Source organism: Meles meles, chromosome 10, assembly GCF_922984935.1.
Source record: "Meles meles chromosome 10, mMelMel3.1 paternal haplotype, whole genome shotgun sequence".
Taxonomy (NCBI): domain Eukaryota; kingdom Metazoa; phylum Chordata; class Mammalia; order Carnivora; family Mustelidae; genus Meles; species Meles meles.
Genome location: NC_060075.1, coordinates 6,746,816 through 6,769,209, shown reverse-complemented (window position 1 = coordinate 6,769,209; position 22,394 = coordinate 6,746,816). Strand labels below are relative to the sequence as shown.

General features: G+C 46.0%; 1 protein-coding gene across 2 annotated transcripts; it reads left to right on the top strand.

Annotated features, from left to right (window-relative positions):
- Nucleotides 1–6,567: 6,567 nt before the first annotated feature.
- ZNF212 (zinc finger protein 212) lies at nt 6,568–21,928 on the top strand. Of its 2 annotated transcripts, none has more exons than XM_046020116.1 (5): nt 6,568–6,715; nt 16,457–16,846; nt 17,144–17,270; nt 19,123–19,212; nt 19,948–21,928. In XM_046020116.1, exons 1-5 carry the CDS (start codon nt 6,569–6,571, stop codon nt 20,802–20,804), a joined length of 1,611 nt encoding a protein of 536 aa, XP_045876072.1. In that variant the 5' UTR covers nt 6,568; the 3' UTR covers nt 20,805–21,928. The 2 variants fall into 2 exon arrangements, with proteins under 2 accessions (XP_045876072.1, XP_045876071.1); XM_046020115.1 differs by having other exon boundaries at nt 19,945–21,928.
- The last annotated feature ends 466 nt before the right edge of the window (nt 21,929–22,394 follow it).

Genomic DNA, 22,394 nt, shown 5'->3' with positions numbered 1-22,394 from the left:
CCATTGTGGAGGGATATTTCTAAAAGTGTAATTTTTTAAAAGATTTTATTTAGGGGTGCCTGGGTAGCTCAATGGGTTAAGTCACTGCCTTTGGCTCAGGTCATGATCTCAGGGTCCTGGGATGGAGCCCCACATCGGGCTCTCTGCTCGGCGGGGAACCTGCTTCTCTCTCTCTCTCTCTGCCTACTTGTGATCTCTGTCTGTCAAATAAATAAATAAAATCTTTTTAAAAAAGGAGAGAGGGGCACCTGGGTGGCTCAGTGGGTTAAAGCCTCTGCCTTCGGCTCAGGTCATGATACCAGGGTCCTGGGATTAAGCCCCACATTGGGCTCTCTGCTCCGTGGGGAGCCTGCTTCCTCCTCCCTCTCTGCCTGCCTCTCTGCCTACTTGTGATCTGTCTGTCAAATAAATGTATCTAATCTTAAAAAAAAAAAAAAAGGAGAGAGATTTTATTTACTTAGCAAGAGAGACAGTGAGAGAGAGCATGAGGAGGGAACCTGACATAGGACTGGATCCAAGGACCGTGGGATCATAACTTGCACTGAAGGCAGACGCTTAACCGACAGCCACCCAGGTGCCCCTAAAAGAGTAATTCTTGAGAAGAGGGATCTTGGGTGTGAGAATCTCACTCCCCTCTCCCGGCCCACACCAACCTGTGAGGCTCCCAAAGGTTCCCTTCCATAAGAATCTTTCTTCTAGTGTGATGCTGGCACGGTGTCCTAGAGGTTGAGAACCTCTATTCAAATCTCTTGATATGTATTTGAAACCAGCAACCTACCCCAGCATAGTAACTTCTGTAGGTTTCCTTCTGTTAAAAGAGAAAACTGCCTTTGATTTGTATCTCATTCAAGATTCAAGGGAGACCCCATATCCAGTTTTAGAAGTGAAAGCCCGTGTTGGTTACCTGGGGGTCCCCACAACTTCCATCCCTGTGGGGCCAATATCCTTTGACCATAAAATGACTTGAGTCCCCAACCAGCAGCCCCTGCTCCACGTCAGGGATGTGGGGGTGAGGACAGGTTCGTTTTCCTTTGTTAGCTCATACTTCCTGGATTCACAGATTGACATATGTCTGCGTTCATGCTGCTGGCCTGCTCTCAGCTCTGCATTAACCCGGACAACTCTTCGTCTTTGCTTTCCCTAGGTAAGATTTTATGTGTAGTAGACTTTATCCTTTGGAGATTATAGAGAGGGTCTCATCTCAGACATCTCAGATATAAAATGTGTACCATTTCTATTCCTAAAAGACCGTGAACAATTTTCACCATCAGGAATTTCTCACAATTCACCAGCTCCCATTCTTGATCTTGTATCTTACCTGCCTCTCTAAGGAGTAGCTCTCTTCCCCCTTTCTGAGGTCTCATGCCCTCCCTCCCAAAGTATCCAAGGGAATCCCCAAATCCTAGTTTATTATGGAGAGCAATTTAGTTTTATCTTGCCTCACCTTCTGCCTTCCAAGCCATTCCCTAGGGCCTGTTTTTCCACAATTAAAATGGCCAGTAAAACTCTCTTGCAAAACAAAATGCTGTTAGAACCCTAAGAGGAATTCTGCGTCAGGTTTTAAGCCATGTATGGAGTTTCAAATAGATTTTACAATAATACATTCAAAATTCCAAATGGATAAAAGGGTGTGCAGAAGAAAACAAAACAAAACAAAAAACTTGTCACCCAGTCACCTAGTTCCTCTAGCTGAAGCCGACTAGTCAACTATGGAGAAAGGGGAAGTTTCTGGAAGGAAGCCAGAATCCTTCACGGGTTCAGAGGAACAGTGGAACGATCAATCCCGGACAGAGACAAAAATGTGTCTCTCATCTCTGCTCCTTTATGTTGGAATTGTTTTCTCAAACCAACTTACCCCAAGAAATGGGGACAAGACTGTTGCCGACCCATACGTTTATAGCTTTACCACAAAGGAAATTAACCTGTCCCCTCGGGTCTAGTTAGCAAGATCCCAGGGAGGGGCTCCTTGTGGCTCTGATGGTCGAGCATCTGCCTTTGGCTCAAGTCATGATCCCGGGGTCCTGGGATTGAGCCCCACATCTGGCTCTCTGCTCAGCAGGGAGCCTGCTTCTCCCTCTCCCTCTACTGTTCTCCCTGCTTGTGCTCTCTTGCTCTCTTTTCAAAGAAGTCAATAAAAATATTTGATAAATAAATGATCCCAGGGAAGAGCTCTGATTGGTCCAGCTTAAGTCATATGTCCACTGCTGGGTCAATTACTGTGGCCAGGAGGCTAGGATGGTATGATTGGACTGGCTTGAGTCAAATGCCCACCCTTGCACAGTCACTGTGACCTGGCTGCCATGGTCATGGAACAAGATGGCAGTACCATTCCAAGTACATGGCGAGAGACTAGGGAGGGGCTGTCCCCAAAGGGGGAGAGGAGCCTGTATGCCCAGAAGGGAAAAGTGCAAGGTTGACAAAGCTAACATGTCCACCACCTGTGGACACGTTGTGTGCGAACTGTCCACCGTGTCCCTATATGCATACATAGATGGGGGCAGGGGTGTGTGCAGCTTGAACCGAGATGGATTCATTCTAGGAGTCCCGCTGAGCTGGAGGCAGGGGGGCTGTGCTCCCCAGGAGGTTATTTATGTGAGAGAAGGAGCACGACAGACTTGGTCTCTGCCAGCTAGAGGCTTGTGGGATAATAAGGGGAACAGAATAGAAAGGGTCTCAACTAAGTGGGATAAAGCCACGGTCTATAACTTTCTCGAGTAAAAAAATGTTTGGACATAACATTACATGTATGTTAATATGTGTGCTAGAAGTCATATGCACAAGAGAACATTTAAAGGACAAGAGAAATATTTCTAAAGATTTTTTTTTAATTTGTCATAGAGAGTGCACACAAGAAGGCAGAGAAGCAGGCAGAGGCAGAGAGAGAAGCAGGCTCCCTGCTGAGCAAGGAGCCCGTTGCGGGACTTGATCCCAGGACCCTAGGATCATGACCTGAGCGGAAGGCAGCGGCTTAACCCACTGAGCCACTCAGGCATCCTGAGAAATATTTTTAAAGCATTATTTAATTTAATTTATTTTTTAAGGGTTTTCTTTATTTATTTGACACAACGAGAGGGAACATAAGCAGAAGGAGAGGGAGAGGGAGAAGCAGGCTTCCCATGGAGCAACGAGCCCGATGCGGGGCTCAATCCCCGAGCCAAAGGCAGACGCTTAACGACCGAACCACTCAGGTTCTCCTAAAGCACTATTTGAAATTTAATTCGTACTGTATGTGAGTCAAAGGATACTTTTTTCTGTCACTAGAAACAAAGATGTGGGTGAGATGAGGTCTAAGATCACTTTCAGCTCTGCATGTCACATTTATGCCTTATAGACACACAGATGACAGGTTACAAGTACTAAGTACATTTTCTCGAGTCTTTTAATACCACGGCCACAATGGGAATAATTATGAGTCATATTTAAAACTTTATTTAAAGGCCTGTGTCAAGATCTTAGTGTCATTGGGAAAGGAATGGAAAGCTTCTAAAAGACACAACATGGTGACGTTTCTGTTGGTATTCATCGCAGCTCAAGGCTTGGACCTTCTCACAGCAAAAACATACCCAAATGAAAAGTCGCTGCTCACAGAGCGCTTGCTACACACCAGGCATTCAGCGACACAAGCTCTTTACTTACATGTGTGTATTCTCTTAAGCCCATCAACAACCCAAGGATGTGATGTTTGTGTTCTCTGTGGGAAGACACGGAAGCAGAGGCCACACCACTTAGTGAGGGAAGGAGCCAGAACACAGAGAACTATAGTGATCAGGAGCACTTTTTGAACTCTGCACCTGACAGGCACTGTTCTAAGCACTCGAACGAACACCTTTAATCTGCACAACTCTGTGAGGTATGAGCTGTTACTATTACTCACTAATAATGAGGAAATGGAGGCGCCAAGAAGTTAATGACTTCCCACATCTAGTAAGTGGGAGAGACCAATGGTCTTGCTTTTCTCTTTCTCCCTTTCTTTCTCTCTCCCTTGACATCAAAGTAGACACTATTATTTTGCCCCAAGTTTTAAAACATTTGCAATTTGAGGGGCGCCTGGGTGGCTCAGCTGGTTAGAGCCTCTGCCTTCAGCTCAGGTCATGATCCCAGGGTCCTGGGATCGAGCCCCGCATCGGGCTCTCTGCTTGGCTGGGAGCCTGCTTCCTCCTCTCTCTCTGCCTGCCTCTCTGCCTGCTTGTGATCTTTGTCTGTCAAATAAATAAATCTTAAAAAAAAAAAAAAAACATTTGCAATTTGAAAAAATGGTTTCTTTCTTTATCCTTCCCCCCCCCCCCCCAGTAATTCAACAGTTCCGTGTATTACTCAGTGGTCATCAAGATCAGTGTGCTCTAGGGGCGTCTGGGTGGCTCAGTGGGTGAAAGCCTCTGCCTTCGGCTCAGGTCATGGTCTCAGGATCCTGGGATCGAGCCCCGCATTGGACTCTCTGTCAGCGGGGAGCCTGCTTCCTCCTCTCTCTCTGCCTGCTTCTCTGCCTACTTGTGATCTCTCTGTCAAATAAATTAATTAATTAAATCTTTTTTTAAAGGCTTTAAAAAAAGATAAGTGTGCTCTTAATCCCCTTCACCTATTTCCCCCATCCTGGGCTCCACTTCCTAAAGCATCATGCACACCGTCTCGGCAAGCCCATGAGATTCAGACCAGTGCCTGCTGCCTCCTTTGCACGCTGGAAATTTGATCTAAATGTTTTCACACTGTTCCAGGCTCAGAGTTGGGTGCTGAATCACGATGATGCTCAAGAAACTGATGGATACGCCAGAGCATCCGTTTACTCATTTCCAGGGGGGAGACTGGATGTTGGTATCAGCCTGACCAGTAGCTGTGTGCAACGTGCATCATCAGACTGCCTGGTGAACACAGAAACAGAAGAGAGGGTTCTAGAACTGAACTGCTAATGACCCCAGTACCCAGTATCCTATGTCCTGATTATGCCTGTCTCCACAGACATGATACATTTTTTTCTCTGACTGACAGTAAGGTTTTTTGGTCTGAGAAAGTAGGTCAGACCCCAGACATATCTCAGTGACTGACTGGTTTCCTCAGCTTGACCCATCCTTTCTTTATTTTATTTATTTATTTATTTTTTAAAAAAGATTTCATTTATTTGACAGAGACAGAAATAGAGGGAACATAAGCAAGGCGAGCAGGAGAGGGAGAAGTAGATTCCCCACTGAGCAGGGAGTCAGATGCGGGGCTCAGTTCCAGGACCCTGGGATCATGACCCAAGCCAAAGACAAGGACTGAGCCACCCAGGTGCACTGACCCAATCCATCCTTTCTTTAGATGTATTAATGATTTGGTGAGTCTCTTGTTGATCTGGTTGTTGTGGACATTATGCCTTCTCTTGGAGGTGATTTTATCTACCCTTATTCTCTGTTTCACCATTCTGTCATCCAAAGATATATATGAGCACTTCTGTGTGCAAAAAAAATGGTGTATATTGTGGAGAGACGTTTTAGTGAAATGGACAAATCCTTACCGTGTAAACTGATGAAAAAACATTATTTCTGTTAGTGATAATACTCTGAAAACTTTTGATCAGAGAATCAGGATTGAGGGTTGGGATGAAGAAGGGTGTTGGGCTGGAAGCAGGGGGACAGGGAATGTATCAGAGGAGGTAAAGTCTGAGCCCTGCATGCGAAGAAGGAGCCAGTTTGTTGATCTTAAGAGTTTAGATCTCAGAGGAAGGTCTTCAGAACTATAATTCAAGTGGAAGTTCATTGCCTGTCTCTATAGAAACCATGTGGTACAAATTAGACAAGTCTGGTTGCAGTAGTGATTTGTATTGGGTGATCAAATGGAAATGCAGCCATGCTTTCCAAATCAAAATTCCAAACTCATCATTTAACAGTAACATGTGGACGGGATTAAACATTTGAAATCGGGGCTATCTTGGATTTTCCAAGGCATGTGATTGCAATAACTAATAGGATACAGTGGGTTGGCCTGGGCACCGTGATTCCACACTGTTGATGGGAAAGTGTATTTCTAGTTTTCTTCTTTTCTTTTTTTTCTCTTCTTTTGAGAGAGTGAGAGAGTATGAGCAGGGGGAAGGGCAGAGAGGGAGAAGCAGGTCCCCCAAGAGCAGGGAGCCCAATGTGGGGCTCGATCCCAGGACCCCAAGATCGTGACCTGAGCCGAAGGCAGAGGCTTAACCAACTGGGCCATCCAGACGCCCCATGTGTTTCTGGTTTCTAGAAAGCCAAATAACAGATGAAGAAATGGAATAAAACACATGCCATTTGGCACCATATCTCTTTTCCCCAACTAAGCTACATATTCTTCCCTCAGAGCAAAGTCTGACTTTTATGCGTTTTTGAATCGCTCAAAGCACCTCGCCGAGTGCTGGGCACGTAGAAGACACACAAATCCCGCGTTTGCCTTCAATTCTCAACCTAAGCTTGACTTGGAGGGAGCAAGCCCTTTCCTGGTCGCACACTCTGGCCCGAGCGCTGAGATGCTGTTCATCCTCCTGCCGCAAGGGGGCGCCCTGGAAATGCCGCGCGGTGAGGACCAACCGCTGGAGAGGCTCTTGGCGCGGGAGGGCCGAACTCCCACAATGCACCTTGTATCAACACGGCACTGGTGGCGGCTTCGAGGAGGGGCTGGGGCGCCCACCGGTCCGGCACGCAGCGCGAGGGGTATCGGGCGGGGCCCGGGTGCTGAGGGGCGACTGGCAGCCATGGCGGAGTCGGCGCCTACTCGGGTAAGGGTGCTCCCGGCACGGATCGCGGGCGCGTTCGGGATGGCGGAGCTCCTGGCCGGGGCGGGGCTTCGAAGCTCGCACCCTGGTGGGGCTGGGGGTCCCGGGGCTCCCCGGGCTGTTTCTAGCGAATACCGGCCTCCTCCCACGACCCAGGTCACTGCCTTCCCCCTTTCTGGCTCCTTCCTCGTCGGGCCGGTGCCCCAGCGCCACACACCGTTGCGAAGAAACTTCTCCGAGGCTTGTTTTGGGTTTTGGGGGGTTTGGGGGTTTTGTTTTTTGTTTTTTTTTTTGAGAGTGCGCGCGAGAGAGCACGCGCACGAGCTGGGGGAGGGGCAGGGGGACAGATTTTCCTTTTTTTCTTCTGAGAGAGAGAGAAGAGCGAGCCGGGGGCGGGGGGAGGGGCAGAGGGGGAGAGGGGTTTTTTTTGGTTTTTATTTTTTTATTTTTATTTTTTTAAGAGAGAACGCAACAGGGGGGAGGGGGAAGAGAAATATATGCATGTTATATCTATATTTTATATATGTATTTTTTTTTTAAGAGCAGGAGCGGTGGCGAAGAGGGAGAGGGAATTTTTTTAAGAGCTTGCGGTGTGGGGGGTGTAGGGGCAGAAGGAGAGGGAGAATCTTTTCTTTTTTTGAGTGAGAGACGGGGTGGGGAGGAACGGGGTGGGGGCTGGGGGAGAACGGGGTTGGAGGGTGAGAGAAAATCTTAAGCAGGCTCCATTACCATCGGGGAGCCAGAAGCTGGGCTCCACTTCATGACCCTGCGATCATGACCAGAGCCGAAATCAAAAGTCAGTGGCTTAACAGACTGAGCCACCTAGTAGCTAGAAAATGTAAAGGATATACCAGGTAAAAGGAAAATTATCCCAAATGTAAAGCCTGAAAATGTAAGAAAGTGTGATGACGCATGGAAACGGATAAATCTGAACATGTATCGATTGACTATAACGGGAATAATCTCTTGTGAGGTTAAAAACAAAGGGAAATTAAAATACATGGCAGCATTGGTGTGAAAGTTAGGAAGAGATCAGAATTCTTTTGTTTCAAGGTTGTTAGAAGTATGCTTCCTGTAATATCTAGGATACTTGCTCTAAAACATTAGAAATTGGCTGTAAAACTTACAAGTTAGAAGGGGAAATAGAGTAAGAAAAAAAACCACCTAAAAGAAGGCAAGAAAGACAAGGTCAAAAAAGGGCAGAAAATCAATAAAAATAGATCAATAATTACAATAAATGTCAATGGGCTAAATGTTCAGTTAAAAGGCAAAGAGCTGTCACTATATGGTTTGTAAGAGGTACAATTAAAAGACAAAGCTACAGAAATGGTTGAACATAAAAGAATATGAAAACATACCAGACGAATCAAAAAAATTGGTTCATCTGTATTAATACTGCTAGAGATCGAGGCTACTACTTTTGTAATGGTGAGATTCATTTTATCAGCTTGATAAGACATTTTAGTATTTTGCATGTAATTATATAGCCTCAAAATATATAAAGATAAACAGAATTACAAGAAAAACTGGAATGGTAGAAGACTAACAAAACCTTAGTTTCTTTTAGGCAGAAAAAAAATTAAGGTGTGGTGTATCCAGTAGAACTTTCAGAGATTATGGAAATATTCTGTTTTGTACTGTTCAATATAGTCACTAGAAATCTATGGCTATTAAGCACTTGAAATGTAGGTAGTGTGGCTGAGGAACTGAATTTTTTATTCAGTTTTAATTAATATGGGTTTAAATAGCCATGTGTTTCTAGTGGCTTTTGGACAACACAGGTAAGATCTTTTTGTCCATATATCTGTCAATACATAATATCAGTGTATAGGCCTACCTCAGGTTGGTTGAGCTTTGCTTTATTATACTTTGCAGATACTGTGTTTTCTTTCTTACATTCTTTCTTTTTTTTTTTTTACAAATTGAAAGTTTGTAGCAACTCTGTGTCAAGTCTCAGCTGCCATTTTTTCCAACAGCGTCTGCTCATTTTGTGTCTCTGTCACAATTTGATAATTCTCACAGTATTTTAAACCTTTTCCTTATTATATTTGTTACGGTGTTCTGTGACCAGTAATTATGCTTGCTAAAAACTCAGATGATGGTTAGCCTTTTTTTTCTTTTTGCAATAAAATATTTTTTAATTATGGTATGTACATTTTTTTAGATATAATGCTATTGTTCACTTAATAAACTACAATGTAGTGTAAATTTATATGCACTGGAAAACAAAAAAATTAATTTTACATGCTTTATTATGATACTTGCTTTATTATGGTGTTCTGGAACCAAATTTGCAGTATTTCTGAGGTATGCCTGTATAGAGAGATTAATGAATAAAAAGTGAAGAGAGCAAAGAGCCCTTTTAGGGGCACCTGGGTGGCTCAGTGGGTTAAGCCTTTGCCTTCAGCTCAGGTCATGGTCTTAGGGTCCTGGGATTGAGGTCCCTGCTCAGCAAGGAGCCTGCTTCCCCGCTCTCTCTGTCTACTTGTGATCTCTCTTTCTGTCAAATAAATAAATAAAATCTTAAAAGAAAAAAAAAAGAGCCCTTTTAGAAATGAAAATGTGTTCTGGCAGCTGACTGTAGTCTGGGACCTTAGGTTGGGCTGTTGAACAGAATATCTCAATATGCTTTCTCCATGTGGCTTAGGATTTTTCAGGTGTTTTCCAGAGCCTGCCTGCCTGTGATTTGTTCCACTTAACATGGAGTGGAGCAGAGACAAACTGTTCCTCACAAACCCTTCTTGAATTGCAGATTCATGAGCAAAGTAGATGTTGTCTTAAGCCATTAAACACTGGGATTACTTGTGTGGTAATCAGTGGAATATGTTAAAATATTGAAAGATACTAAAAATACCTTAAAAAGGAGTGGCAAACTGTGTATGGATACATTTATCTATGGATTTGATGTAGACAGTCTCTAAAGATACTTTTATGAGACTTTTTAAAAGATATTTATTTGAGAGAGACTGCACACACGTATGTGTTGAGCTGGTGAGAGGGGCAGAGAGAGAGGAAGAAGCAGGCTCTGCTCTGAGCAGGGAGCCTGAACAGGGCTTGATCCCAGGACCCCAGAATCATGACCTGAGCCAAAGGCGGAGCCACCCAGGTCCCCCGGTGAGAACTTTCAAGTGTGTAAAGAATATCAACATCCACTATAGTAAAGATAATACCATCAAACAGGGAGGTGGGACTTGTCTTACCAAATATCAGTAATTACTACTTTTTTAAGGATATACCTTTTTTTTTTTTTTTTTAAAGATCTTGTTTATTTATTTGATAGAAGACCCAGTGAGAGAGGCAGCACAAGCATTGGGAGTGGGAGAGGGAGAAGCTCAGCTTCTCAGCTTCTCTCCCTGCTCAGCAGGGAGCCCTATGCAGGGCTTGATCCTAGGACCCTGGGATCATGACCTGAGCCAAAGGCAGATGCTTAACGACTGAGCCACCCAGGTGCCCCTCAATAATGATTTTTTAAAAACCTATGGTTGTTAAAACTATAATATTCGTAAGGCAATACAAAAAATACCCTATAGAACAAGACTAGAGATGCCAGAGACAGATTGCTATGTATGAAAGCTTGTTTCGTGACAGAGATCGCATTACAAATCTTCGGGTAAATCGATGGATTTTTCATCATATATTAGATCTGTTGATTTCCCATGTGAAAATTGAGCCCTGCACCACACACAAATATCAGTTCTAGTTGAGTTACTCAAATGTGAAGACAAAACTATGGAATGTTTAGAAGAAATATTCTGGATTATTGATATTTTTCTCACCTGACACAGAAGTTCAAACCATAAAGGAATTGATGAAACTCAACTACATTAATTTTTTTATTAAAAAATAAAGTGAATTTTTGTTTTTTGTTTTTTTATTTTTAAAAGATTTTAAAAAATTTATTCATTTGACAGAGAGAGATAGCCAGCCAGTGAGCGAGCAAACGCCCGTGCGCACAAGCAGGGGGAGTGGTGGGGAGAGGGCGCCACTGAGCAAGGGCTCAATCCCAGGACCTTGGGACCCTGACCTGAGCTGACTGAGCCGCCCAGGGGCCCTAGTGAAGTGAATTTTTAAAATGAGGCACAAATAAGGAGGAGGTGTTTGCAACACATACAGTGTGGATAAAGAGTAGTATCCAGGGGTGCCTGGGTGGCTCAGTGGGTTAAAGCCTCTGCCTTCGGCTCGGGTCATGGTCCCGGGGTCCTGGGCTCGAGCCCCGCATCGGGCTCTCTGCTTGGCGGGGAGCCTGCTTCCTCCTCTCTCTCTATGCCTGCCTCTCTCCCTACTTGTGATCTATCTGTCAAATAAATAAATAAAATCTTTAAAAAAAAAAAAAAAGAGTAGTATCCAGAATTACCAGAGAAATTCCGAGATAGAAAGGAAGAAAGGTAACCCAAAAGATGAACAGATAAAAGACTTGAGCAGGTAGTTCACTGAAAGGTATTTGAATGGCCAATAAATATTTATTTTTATTTTATTTATTTTTAAAGATTTTTATTTATTTATTTGACAGACGGAGATCACAAGTAGACAGAGAGGAGGAAGCAGGCTCCCCGCTGAGCAGAGAGCCCGATGTGGGGCTCGATCCCAGGACCCTGGGATCATGACCTGAGCTGAAGGCAGAGGCTTTAACCCACTGAGCCACCCAGGTGCCCCAGGCCAATAAATATTTAGAAGATGCTTATCCTTGTTAGTAATCAAAGAACGAGTAGATGGAGATCGTGATGACATTTCAGACCTCCTTGGAGGGACAGAATTTTAGTCTGACAGTTGCAAGTGTTGACATAGTTGGGAAACATCCAGAATACTTAATACTTTTGACAGGAAAGAAATTCGTACAATCACTTTATAAAATATTTAGAAAAGCATTATTTACTGAAGTTCAAGTTGTGTATATACTCTATTAGCCAATAATTCCTTCCTAGGCCTATACCCTCAGGAAACTTGCCCATACGTACTAGCAGCCGTGCACAGGCCTGTTCGTTGTAGCACTACTTGTAATGACAAAGATGGGGCAAATAAATAATGGACTGGAAAAGGAAGTTGTGGTATTGTCACAGAGGAATGTTACGCAGAAGTGAAAATTAATTATAGCCATCTGCAACAGTAGGATATTCTCAGGTGGTGTGGAATAAGGATGCCATTTATGTAAGGTCCTAAGATCGGCAAAACTAAAGAACACGTTTTGGGAAAAAAGCATTTGGTGAGTATATGAAAAGGACAATTACTAGTGAAAAACCAAATTCAGGATCGTAGTTATGTAGGGAGTCATAAAGAGGACTTCAGAAGCAATATTTGATAACGGAGTGGTAGTTGATGGAGATTTGTCGCCATTCCCTTCCGTATCTTAGGTATCATAGAAGTTGTTTCTTTACTATTCAGTATTAAAAAGTCGTAGTATCTCAGAGTTGGAAGTGATCTTAAGTATTATCTAGTTCACCTTAGATTCCACTTTCGAATGTTACTTATTTTGTATTTTACTCTGGCAGATGAAGGTGTCTCAGCACCAGGGACCGTGTCTTATACTTACGGTGACAGGTTTCGGACCGTAGTGGCAGGCCCATTGTATTAGACTCGATCTGATAGTGTGATAGGAGATCCAACAGAACTGCCCCAGAAACTCCAGAAGCGTGGGGAATGTAGGTGTACTTTTTGTATCGCTCACTGTGATCAGGAATACTCTTACATGTGGAATTTATGTAAAAAGAAAAATTACTAAAAAAATACGCGTCTATTGAGGAAGTTAAACAAGCAATAGTTAACAAGGAATGATGAAAATCTCTCCCTCTCATTTCCCTGAGGTAAGTCCTGGTACAGTTCAGTTCCATGAATCTATTCCCAGACCTTTCTGTGGACTGAAACACACATATACTCATGTATTTTCTTTTCTTTCGGAAAGTAGGATCATAATAAATATATTTCCCTAAAAGTTGAATTTTTAACCAGCATGGTATGATGAAAACTCTTCGAAACCATAATACAGGTCATTATTTTTAAAGGTAGTATAGTGTCATTTTTGGTTGTGCCATAATTTAACCATTCCTTTATATTTCCAAGCTTTGACTTTTCTAAAGAATATTACCAGTAATTGTCTTATTTTTTTATTTTGGATGTCAGTAAATAATGCCTCTTGTTTTTATAAAACAGATTCCTGGAAGTGGGATTGCTAGGTGAAAAGGTTTTTAGTGACTTTTATGAGATTGCCTTCCATGAAGTTTGTAGTATTTTTCATTCCTTCTGGGAATGTTAATAAAAGTGCCAGCTTTGGGGCACCTGGGTGGCTCAGTGGGCTAAAGCCTCTGCCTTCGGTTCAGGTCGTGATCTCAGGGTCCTGGGATCGAGCCCCGCATTGGGCTCTTTGCTCAGCAGGAAGCCTGCTTCTCCCTCTCTCTCTCTGCCTGCCTGTCTGCCTACTTGTGATGTCTCTCTCTGTCAATAAATAAGATCTTGAAAAAAAAAAAAAAGTGCCAGTTTTATATCCTACTCATCTTGTAGTTCCTTATCCCTCTTTCAAGTGGGGCATCCTGGTGGGTGAAAATGGCTTTCCTCGGTTGTGTTTGTGCTCCCAACTGCTTCTTGGACCGCCTGCATTTCTATTCTTATAATTACTTACTGTTATGCAGGTTTATTTGGGGTTATTTTTTTTCTTTCCATTTTATACTTTGTTTATAAATATCCTCTCCCCATTTGTTTTTTTTACACTTTGTTTATGGCATCTTTCCTGGCAGCTAACATTTTCTTCTCTCTTGATACTAAGCCGTGCTTACTGAGATAATTCACTTACAACATTCACTCATTCACACGGTTGAGTGAATCTTGATAAATGTGTGCTATCATCAGACTACCAAAATGCAGAAAATGTCCATCATCCCAGAAAACTTTCCTTTGCATTCAGTCTTCCCCCACCCCCAGCTCCTGGCAAACACTGATCTGGTTTGGTGTTTTATTTTTTAAGATTTTTATTTCTATATTTGAGAGAGCAAGGGAGCACACAAACAGAGGCAGAGGCAGACTCCCAGCGGAGTAGGAGCCAGACATGGGGGTCAGTTCCAGGACCCTGGGATCATGAGTTCCGCTGAGGGCAGACTCTTAACCATCTGAGTCACCCAGGCGCCCCCACTAATCTGTTTTCTGGCGCTATAGTTTTGCCTTTCCTGCGTGTCCTGCAAATGGAATGGATCGATATTGTTATGTGTACCAGTAATTTGTTCCCTTTTTATTGCTAATGTGACGTGCTTAACACATTAATTATGACTGTGTTAATAATGTAACAGTATTTTATTGTGTGGTGTATTAATACCCTTAAGGCTGCTATAATAAAGTATTGCAAATTGAGGGGCGTACCCACCGGAAGTGTACTGTCTTACAGTTCTAGAGGCCGAAAGTCTGAAATCAGCATGTCCCCGGCCTTGATGCCTTCTGAGGGCCACAACGGAGAATCTCTTTCAGGCTTCACTCATAGCTCCGGATGGCCCCACGCGTTTTCTTGGCTTGTGGCAGCACAGCTCCGACCTCGGCCTCCGTTGCCACGTCCCTGTCTTTTCCCTGTGTGTCTTCACATGGTTTTCACTACGTGCACGTCTGTCTGTCCAGATCTCTCCCCTAGTTTATTTTTTAAGAGATTTTATTTATTCATTTGACGAGAGAGAGTGCACAAGTACGGGAGGCAGCAGGCAGAGGGAGCGGGAGAAGCAGGCTCCCCGCTGAGCAGGGCCCTGGGAGCACGAGCTGGCGGACGGCAGCAGATTAACTGACGGAGCCGCCGAGCCACGCAAGCACCAGGTGCCCCTCTCCCCTATTTAATAAGGACACCAAATCATGTTTGACCAGAGCCCATCTGATGACCTCATTGAGCTTGATTACCTCCAGATAAGATCACATTCTGAGGTCCTAGGGGTTGGGACTAAAACATATCTTTTTGGGAAAGGAAAATTCAACCTGTAACACACGGATGGACTGTGGTTTGTTTATTGAATCACCAGTCAGTGGAAATTTGAATTGTTTCCATCTCAATAGGTAGTTCCAAACAGAAGCAGCAGCTTGATTTCACACCTCTTTTCTGCCTTTTGCTTAGTGCTCACATCCTGACTCCCCTTCCTGTGTGAAGCAAGCAACAAAATGCTGAGCCGCAGAAAGGCAGGAGGCAGCTCCGAAGAGCTAGAGATGGGCGACTGGAAGTGAAAAGCAGAACATGGGATAAAAGGAGCCTGCCCAGCAGTCTGACGTTCTGTCTTGTTTCGTTTGTAGTAACTGACAGAGACAGACACAGAGAGGGAGCACAAGCAGTGAGAGCTGGAGAGGGATGATCTTTTACATTAAATTCTTACTTAAATCCTTCTTAGGGGGGTCAGTTAAGCTTTAAACCCACATGTTCGGTAATGAACTGAGTTGAGTCACTGGAATAGGTCATGGCCAAGCTTACATGTTCATTTATGTGCCACTTGGGTTCGTTTTGTCCCAGTTCTCCAGACACTAAGTCTGGCCCCAGCGCTTCTTTCAAAACCGGTTCCTCTTAGTGTCTGTTATTTTATTTTTTTAATTAACATATGATGTATTATTTGCCCCAGGGGTACAGGTCTGTGAATCGTCAGGCTTACACAGTTCACAGCACTCACCACAGCCCATGCCCTCCCCAATGTCCATCACCCAACTTAGTGTCTATTCTTATGGATAGAGAAGCAGCTTTGAAGAAAGTGTATGCCGTAGAAAATCGTGAAGCTTTGGGGGTTAGGACTGAAGTGAACATGCAGTGGTACTTCAGGGTCAGAGGAAACTGAGGAGATCCACCCCCCCCATGTTGGCTTTAGTAATGTTGAGCTTCAGCTGTAGTGATTTTCCTCCTCAGGGCTGGATCATAAAAATGAGCCGTGTAAGGAAAATGTCAGCAGGCTTCGTCAAATCATGTCCGTAAATATTTACGGAGGATTTAGTTGGGGATGCCCGAGTGGCTCGTCGGTTAGGCATCTGGCTTCGGCTCAGGTCATGATTCTGGGGTCCTGGGATCCAGCCCCGCGTCGGACTCATTGCTAAGTGGGGAGCCTGCTTCTCCCTCTGCCTGCCTCACCCCCTGCTTATGGCTTGCTGTCTCGCTCGCTCTCTCTGACAAAAAAATAAAATCTTAAAAAAAAATTTAGTTGGTGTTATTCACTGTTCTAGCTGCCTGAGTGCAAAGGTAAATGAGTTGAGCTTTATTAGTCCTGCTGAGTAATTGTGTCCTGGTTCGTCTTAGAGACTGTGGCGGGTGTGAAGGGCAGGTAATAAGACATCATGTACAGTATTATTTCAACTTTGGAAAACCACTTAAAAGATTAAAAAAAAAATCAAAATTCTAACAGGTTATTTCTGAATGGTATTTTACATAACTTTTCTTTGTACTTTTCAATGTTATAATGTACATGTATGTGTGATCTATAGTAACAGAGTGGAAAAGAGCATACTTTTGGGGCACCTGGGTGGCTCAGTCGTTGAGCGTCTGCCTTTGGCTCAGGTCATGATCCCAGGGTCCTGGGATCGAGCCCCAGGTCGGGCTCTCTGCTCGGCGGGAAGCCTGCTTCTCCCTCTCCTGCTTGCCTTGCTTGTATTCCTGCTCTCGCTGTCTCTCTCTTTGTCAAATAAATAAAGCCTTTAAAAAAAAAGAAGGTAGAAACTAAGTAGCTGTAATACTCTTGGACCCACTGGACCCATTGTTTTCTTGACTTGCTGTTGGGAAGTGACACTGACTGGCCCTGTGTCTGATTCTTCATTCAGCACAGGAGGAAACGCCGCTCCACACCTTTGACCTCTTCCACACCCCCCCCACAAGCGACAGAGAAAAGCTCTTACTTGCAGACCACAGAGCTCTCTCTCTGGACTGTGGTGGCCGCCATTCAGGCCGTGGAGAAGAAGATGGAGTCCCAGGCCGCCCGGCTACAGAGCCTGGAGGGGCGGACGGGGACGGCCGAGAAGAAGCTGGCGGACTGCGAGAAGACGGCCGTGGAGTTCGGGAACCAGCTGGAGGGCAAGTGGGCCGTGCTGGGGACCCTGCTGCAGGAGTACGGGCTGCTGCAGAGGCGGCTGGAGAACATGGAGAACCTGCTGAGGAGCAGCAACTTCTGGGTCCTGAGGCTGCCCCCAGGCAACAATGGAGAGGTTCCCAAGGTAGACCCCTTGGGAATTAAGAGTTAGCCTAGGGCGCCTGGGTGGCTCAGTCGTTAAGCGTCTGCCTTCGGCTCAGGTCATGATCCCAGGGTCCTGGGATTGAGACCCACATTTGGGCTCCCTGCTTGTGTACCCTCTCTCACTGTGTCTCTCTCTCTCTGTCAAATAAGTAAATAAAATCTTTTTTAAAGAGCCCGAATGGGGAGCCCTACCCTTTATTATTTAAGATTCAAGTTGCTGGCTTTTCTTTCGTGGCTATGACAGGAGGCACTCATGCTATGATATTTGCCATTTCAGGTGTCCAGGTCACTTGAAAACGATGGAGTCTGTTTCTCGGAGCAGGAGTGGGAAAACCTGGAGGACTGGCAGAAGGAGCTCTACAGAAACGTGATGAAGAGCAACTACGAGACTCTGGTCTCTCTGAGTGAGTAGCACTTTTGTCCCGAGAATTCTCTTGCAGACGTCTGCACATCCCTGGCCCAGTAGCGTGTGACTCAGACTACACCCGTGACTCTAGTTGGTTTGGCTCCTCTGGGACATGGATGGGGGATAGGCTGGGTGGTGATGGGCATTAAGGAGGGCACTTGTGATGAGCCCTGGCTGTCATATGCAAGTGATAAATCACTAAATTCTGTTCCTCAAAACAATATTACAGTATATGTTAACTAACTAGAATTTAAAGTTTTGGGTTTTTTTTTTTTTTTTAAGATTTTATTTATTTATTTGACAGAGATCACAAGCAGACAGAGAGGCAGGCAGAGAGAGAGGAGGAAGCAGGCTCCCTGCTGAGCAGAGAGCCCGATGCGGGGCTTGATCCCAGGACCCTGGGATCATGATCTGAGCCGAAGGCAGAGGCTTTAACCCACTGAGCCACCCAGGTGCCCCCTTACTAGAATTTAAATAAAAATTAGAAAAATAAGAAAAAAGAAATGGGAGTCTTTAGATCCTCAGTTCATGAAGACTTGGAAAGGTCTTAGTGTTGTGCATTTTATATTTCTTCTCTGTGGTCACATAGTTCATGATAATGTTTGTTAAAAGATGTCATCATTATACTGTCATGTGTATTGTAGTGTTATGTGAGCAGGTTCCTCATGCGGTTTTTAATACTTAAAACTGTTTGACAAGAAATCCTTTTGTTACCTGAGATGAGGCGGGCAGTACAGATTAACCAAAAAATTTTTCTTGGCCTTGGGTGGAATTACATTCAGTCCCTGTGAGCTCAGTTTTTGTTTTTTTATTTTTTTAATGATTTTTGTGTGTGTGTGTTAATTAGAAGTGCTGGTAAATAGATATACATCTTTGGGGCGCCTGGGTGGCTGGGTTGGTTAAGCAACTGCCTTTGGCTCAGGTCCTGATCCTGGAGTCCCGGAATCAAGTCCCACATCAGGCTCCCTGCTCCATGGGGAGTCTGCTTCTCCCTCTGCCCTCTCCCCTCTCATGCTCTCTCTCTCATTCTCTCTCTCTCTCAAATTAGTAAAATCTTTTAAAAATAGATATACATCTTTATAAAATATTAGTTATTAGTAAGTAGATTTTGGTAGACAGAGTTTTTGGTTTTTTTTTAAGATTTTACTTATTTATTGGAGAGAGAGTGAGCGTGGGGAAGAACAGAGAGAGGGATAAGCAGACTGCGCAGAGCCTGATGTGGGGCTCAACCCCACAATCCCGAGACCATGATCTGAGCCAAAACCAAGAGTGGACACTCAGCCGACTGAGCCACCCAGGCACCTCCAACAAAATCTTTGAAAACTGAGCTCCAGGGAGGAGTGTCAGAAAGGCCAGTGTGACTGCAGCAGAGAGGGAAAGAGCAGAAGGGGCGGAGGGGAGTGTGTGACCTGGGCGAGTCCTGTGCTCTGCTCGTGGCTGTTTCCTTGTCTGTCCCAGCTGGGGATAACGGTGCCCACCTCACCTTGCAGCGTGTCAGCGTGGACGAAATCAGATACGCTGAAAGGAAGCAGCCCTTGAGACCATGTGCACGTGAGGGCAGGGTGGTCGGGGAAGGGGAGCGCGCTGGGGAGCCTGAGTGCCTGAAACGCAGCGGCTAAGGAAGGACCGTTGGAGGCAGCAGCCGACTGAATAGATTTCTCGTATCGGCTCGAATTTTCCAGTCATCTCAAGCTGCCACTGGAGGGGAAGTGGGAAGAACAGTAGCCTTTTAATCTTTGGAACTTTTAATATCAACTCCTGACATGGGTCACCTTGTTCATTGGCACCTGCGCGGTGCATGGTGAGCTTGTACTGTCTCCTGGGCTCACACTGTGCCTATTCCAAACCAGAGGTCCTTGGCCAGCCAGAAGAAGAAGCGGAATTGGGTGCAGGGATGCTGGGTGACTTGGAGGAGGAAGGCCCTGGCGATGTCCACCCAGGTGAGTGGATCCAGAATATTCCATCCCTCCACTCCCTGCGGCCTGTAGTGAGCTTTCCCACTGCCAGACTGCTGAACACTGGTTATCAGCAGCCTATCTGGTGTTACTTATTTTAGATTTCTTTATGAGTTTCATGACATCTCTGTGTCTTCATTTCTTACCACTGGGGAGTCTTATGTGTTGTGACGGATCTGCTTCACATCTGCGCTACCGTACAGAGCAGAACAGTAGCTCAAGGGAAAACCTGCTGGATACTGAGGATCGGGTTGGTCAGATCGTAGGAGTGAAGCTTGCGGTGAGAGGCAGGCAGAGCATTTATAAGCCAGGTATTGGGCGGGGAGGGATGTGCAGAAAGACTGGGGCTGGATACGTGAATATTTGAGCTTTAGGTTTAAGGGTAGTTGGGTTTGTTTTTTATTTTAATTGTTCACGTTTATTATTTTAAACTGTTAAATTAGTATAGTTATAGTATATTTTGCCATTTTTTTTTACAGGAATTGAATACAGATTTATGGACAAGCTTAGAGAACTGTTATTTATAACATTGTTCTAAAAAAAATGGGCTTAGTTTTTCACGTCTTAGAACCCAGTCTCCTTCTCCAAATTGTCCTAATGCCCTTATCATGGGGTGCTTTGATTAGTGCTCTTGTGAAATTCACAGGTGTTTGTTTAGCTCTGAAGAAACCGAAAGTGCGAGAATGTGATCTTTTTTGTTGGTCTTTCTCTTGGCAGCAGAAGGGGTTATGATCAAGCAGGAGATCCAGTACGCTCAGGAAGGCTCTGCGGATTTTCCTGGAGAGTTCCCGGGCATTGCCGAAGAGCAGGCTTTCCTGAGCCCAGAGCATACTGAACTCTGGGGTGGTCAGGGTGGTTCTGTCCTCTTGGATTCAGGCCCCAGGGACGCTAATCTGGAGGATCCCATGGATCCTTCTGCCCCTAGCGGTGGCAGAACTCTGAGCTGCCCCCCGAAGCCGAAGCCTGGTAGGCAGGTGCAGCTGGGTCAGGAATGCGGGCAGGGCCTAAAGCCGAAAAGGGACGCTTCTGGCCCCTATGAATGCTCCGAGTGCGAGGTCAGCTTCCGCTATGAGCAGCAGCTCGCTGCGCACCTGCAGACCCACTCAGGGTGGGGGCCTTACACGGCCTCAGAGCCGGAGGAGAGCCGTAGACCCAGGCCGCAGCTGAAGCCCCAGTCCAAGAGGGCGAGGCTGCACCGGTGCGACGTGTGCATGAGGAGCTTCAGCTGCAGGGTGAGCCTCGTGACGCACCAGCGCTGCCACCTGCAGGAGGGGCCCAGTGCGGGCCGCCGTGTCCAGGAGAGGTTCTCGCCCAACAGCCTGGTGGCCCTGCCTGGCCACATCCCTTGGAGGAAAAGCCGGAGTTCCCTCATCTGTGGTTACTGCGGCAAGAGCTTCAGCCATCCGTCGGATTTGGTGCGGCACCAGCGCATCCACACGGGCGAACGGCCCTACAGCTGCTCCGAGTGCGAGAAGAGCTTCGTCCAGAAGCAGCACCTTCTGCAGCACCAGAAGATCCACCAGCGGGAGCGGGGCGGGCTGGCCCTGGAGCCCGGAAGGCCCAATGGCCTGCTTTAAGGGTGCCAGCCCCTTGTCCGTCCGGGTTGGGGGGGGCAGAAGGGGCTGGCATTGGTCCCCCCCCCACCGAAGAGACACTGTGCGCAGTCAGGGACTGACTGCTTCCTGAGGAGAGTCGCTTTGATTTGCTTTCCCTTGGCCAAGCACCAGGCCAAGCCCAGAGGCTGTCCTGGAAACTGTGGAAGAGGAGGAGTCCGGGGGCCGCTCCTCTCCCTGCCGTCTCTACCCTGCTGTGGAGCTTGTCGTCTCCGGCGCCTGCACGTCTCTGGTTTTCCCGTTGGGGCAGCATTTCAGGTCTTCCCAGAGGTTCGGTGGGCCGGTGGAGTGAGCAGGTGTGTGGAGTTGTGGGACACACACCCCTCTCTTTCCTCTTTTGTAGTCTCTCTGTTAAAAACACGTAGAAGAAGTAATTTAAATGACTGCTTACCCTGTTCGGAGGAAACTTTTTTGGAATTAGATTTGAGTTGATTTGAAAAAATACAGTCTGACACTTTTTTTAAATTTCCAGCATTGTAGAAGTCGTTCCTAACATGGGGACTGGCCCTGCCCTCTACGAGGGATTAGTTTATGGGGCTCTTTTAGCCCAGCCACACTTAGATCAGAGATCGGGGGCAGAGTGCTGAGCTCCTTCTTGTGGGGGTCCTTGCTCACGTGGGTGACCGAAGCCAGAGGAGCGAGAGGAGGAGAGCGGGGAGACCTCACCGCCCCTGCTGAGAACAGAGAGCCCTGGGACGCAGCTGAGAGCGCGCTGCTGCTGCTGCTGCTCCTCGGGAGGCCAGGTTTCTCACCAGAACCTTCCTCTTCCGTCGTCGTCCTCGCTGGGTCCTGCCGCCGCCCAGGGCAGAACGCTGCTTGTTACTTATGGTTGTCTGACTTGTTCCCGTGGGTGTTGGAGTTTGTTCTTATTACACCAGTTGTTTCTCGTTGTGTAGATCACACATTTTCCAGATTAGTTCTGGGATCGACTGTTCCAGAGGTGGTGGAGAAAACGCACAAAAATGCTTGTTTCTCAGGAGTGTTGAATGCCTGCCCCGCTGTTTGGGGAGATGGGAGTGGGCTCCTGGGTCCTATGTGAATGTCCCCTTTGATGATTTATAGTTGCTTAGAATAAAACTTGGCTATTAAAAAAAAAAAGCTCACGTTGGATATTTTTCTCCCTTTGTTAGGAATACCAGGGTGGAGGAGGTGGCTGATGGGGAGCAGTGACAGAGGCCCGAGGTCCCGGCCTGACGTGCATTGTTCCTTAAATGTAGAACAGATGAGCAGAGGGCATGTATGAGCGTAGTCCTGGGACCCTGTGTGTGGCAGTCGAGGGCTGCAGGCATTCTGGCTGTTGGAGATGGTGGGAAGATGGGGCGGGTGAGCTACCGGGGTGCACTGGGGACTTCTGAGTAGCTCTTAGGGATATTGGCTTAGAGAAATGTACAGCGCCGAGTAGGAAAATGGAAGCGATTGATTGAGATCGATGTCAGTACTGTGTATGTACAGTCCAAACGCATGTTCACAAAACAATATTGGGCAAGAACACGTAGAAACCCAGAGTTACACCTTGAAGGGCCTTACTGTTGCTTGTGGGAACAGCGAGTGGGA

Coding starts and splice junctions, on each gene's coding strand:
- ZNF212 (XM_046020115.1), top strand. CDS start 6,569: ATGCACCTTGTATCAACACGGCACTGGTGGCGGCTTCGAGGAGGGGCT. Junction 16,847..17,143: donor ACAATGGAGAGGTTCCCAAG/GTAGACCCCTTG, acceptor TTGCCATTTCAG/GTGTCCAGGTCACTTGAAAA. Junction 17,271..19,122: donor CGAGACTCTGGTCTCTCTGA/GTGAGTAGCACT, acceptor ATTCCAAACCAG/AGGTCCTTGGCCAGCCAGAA.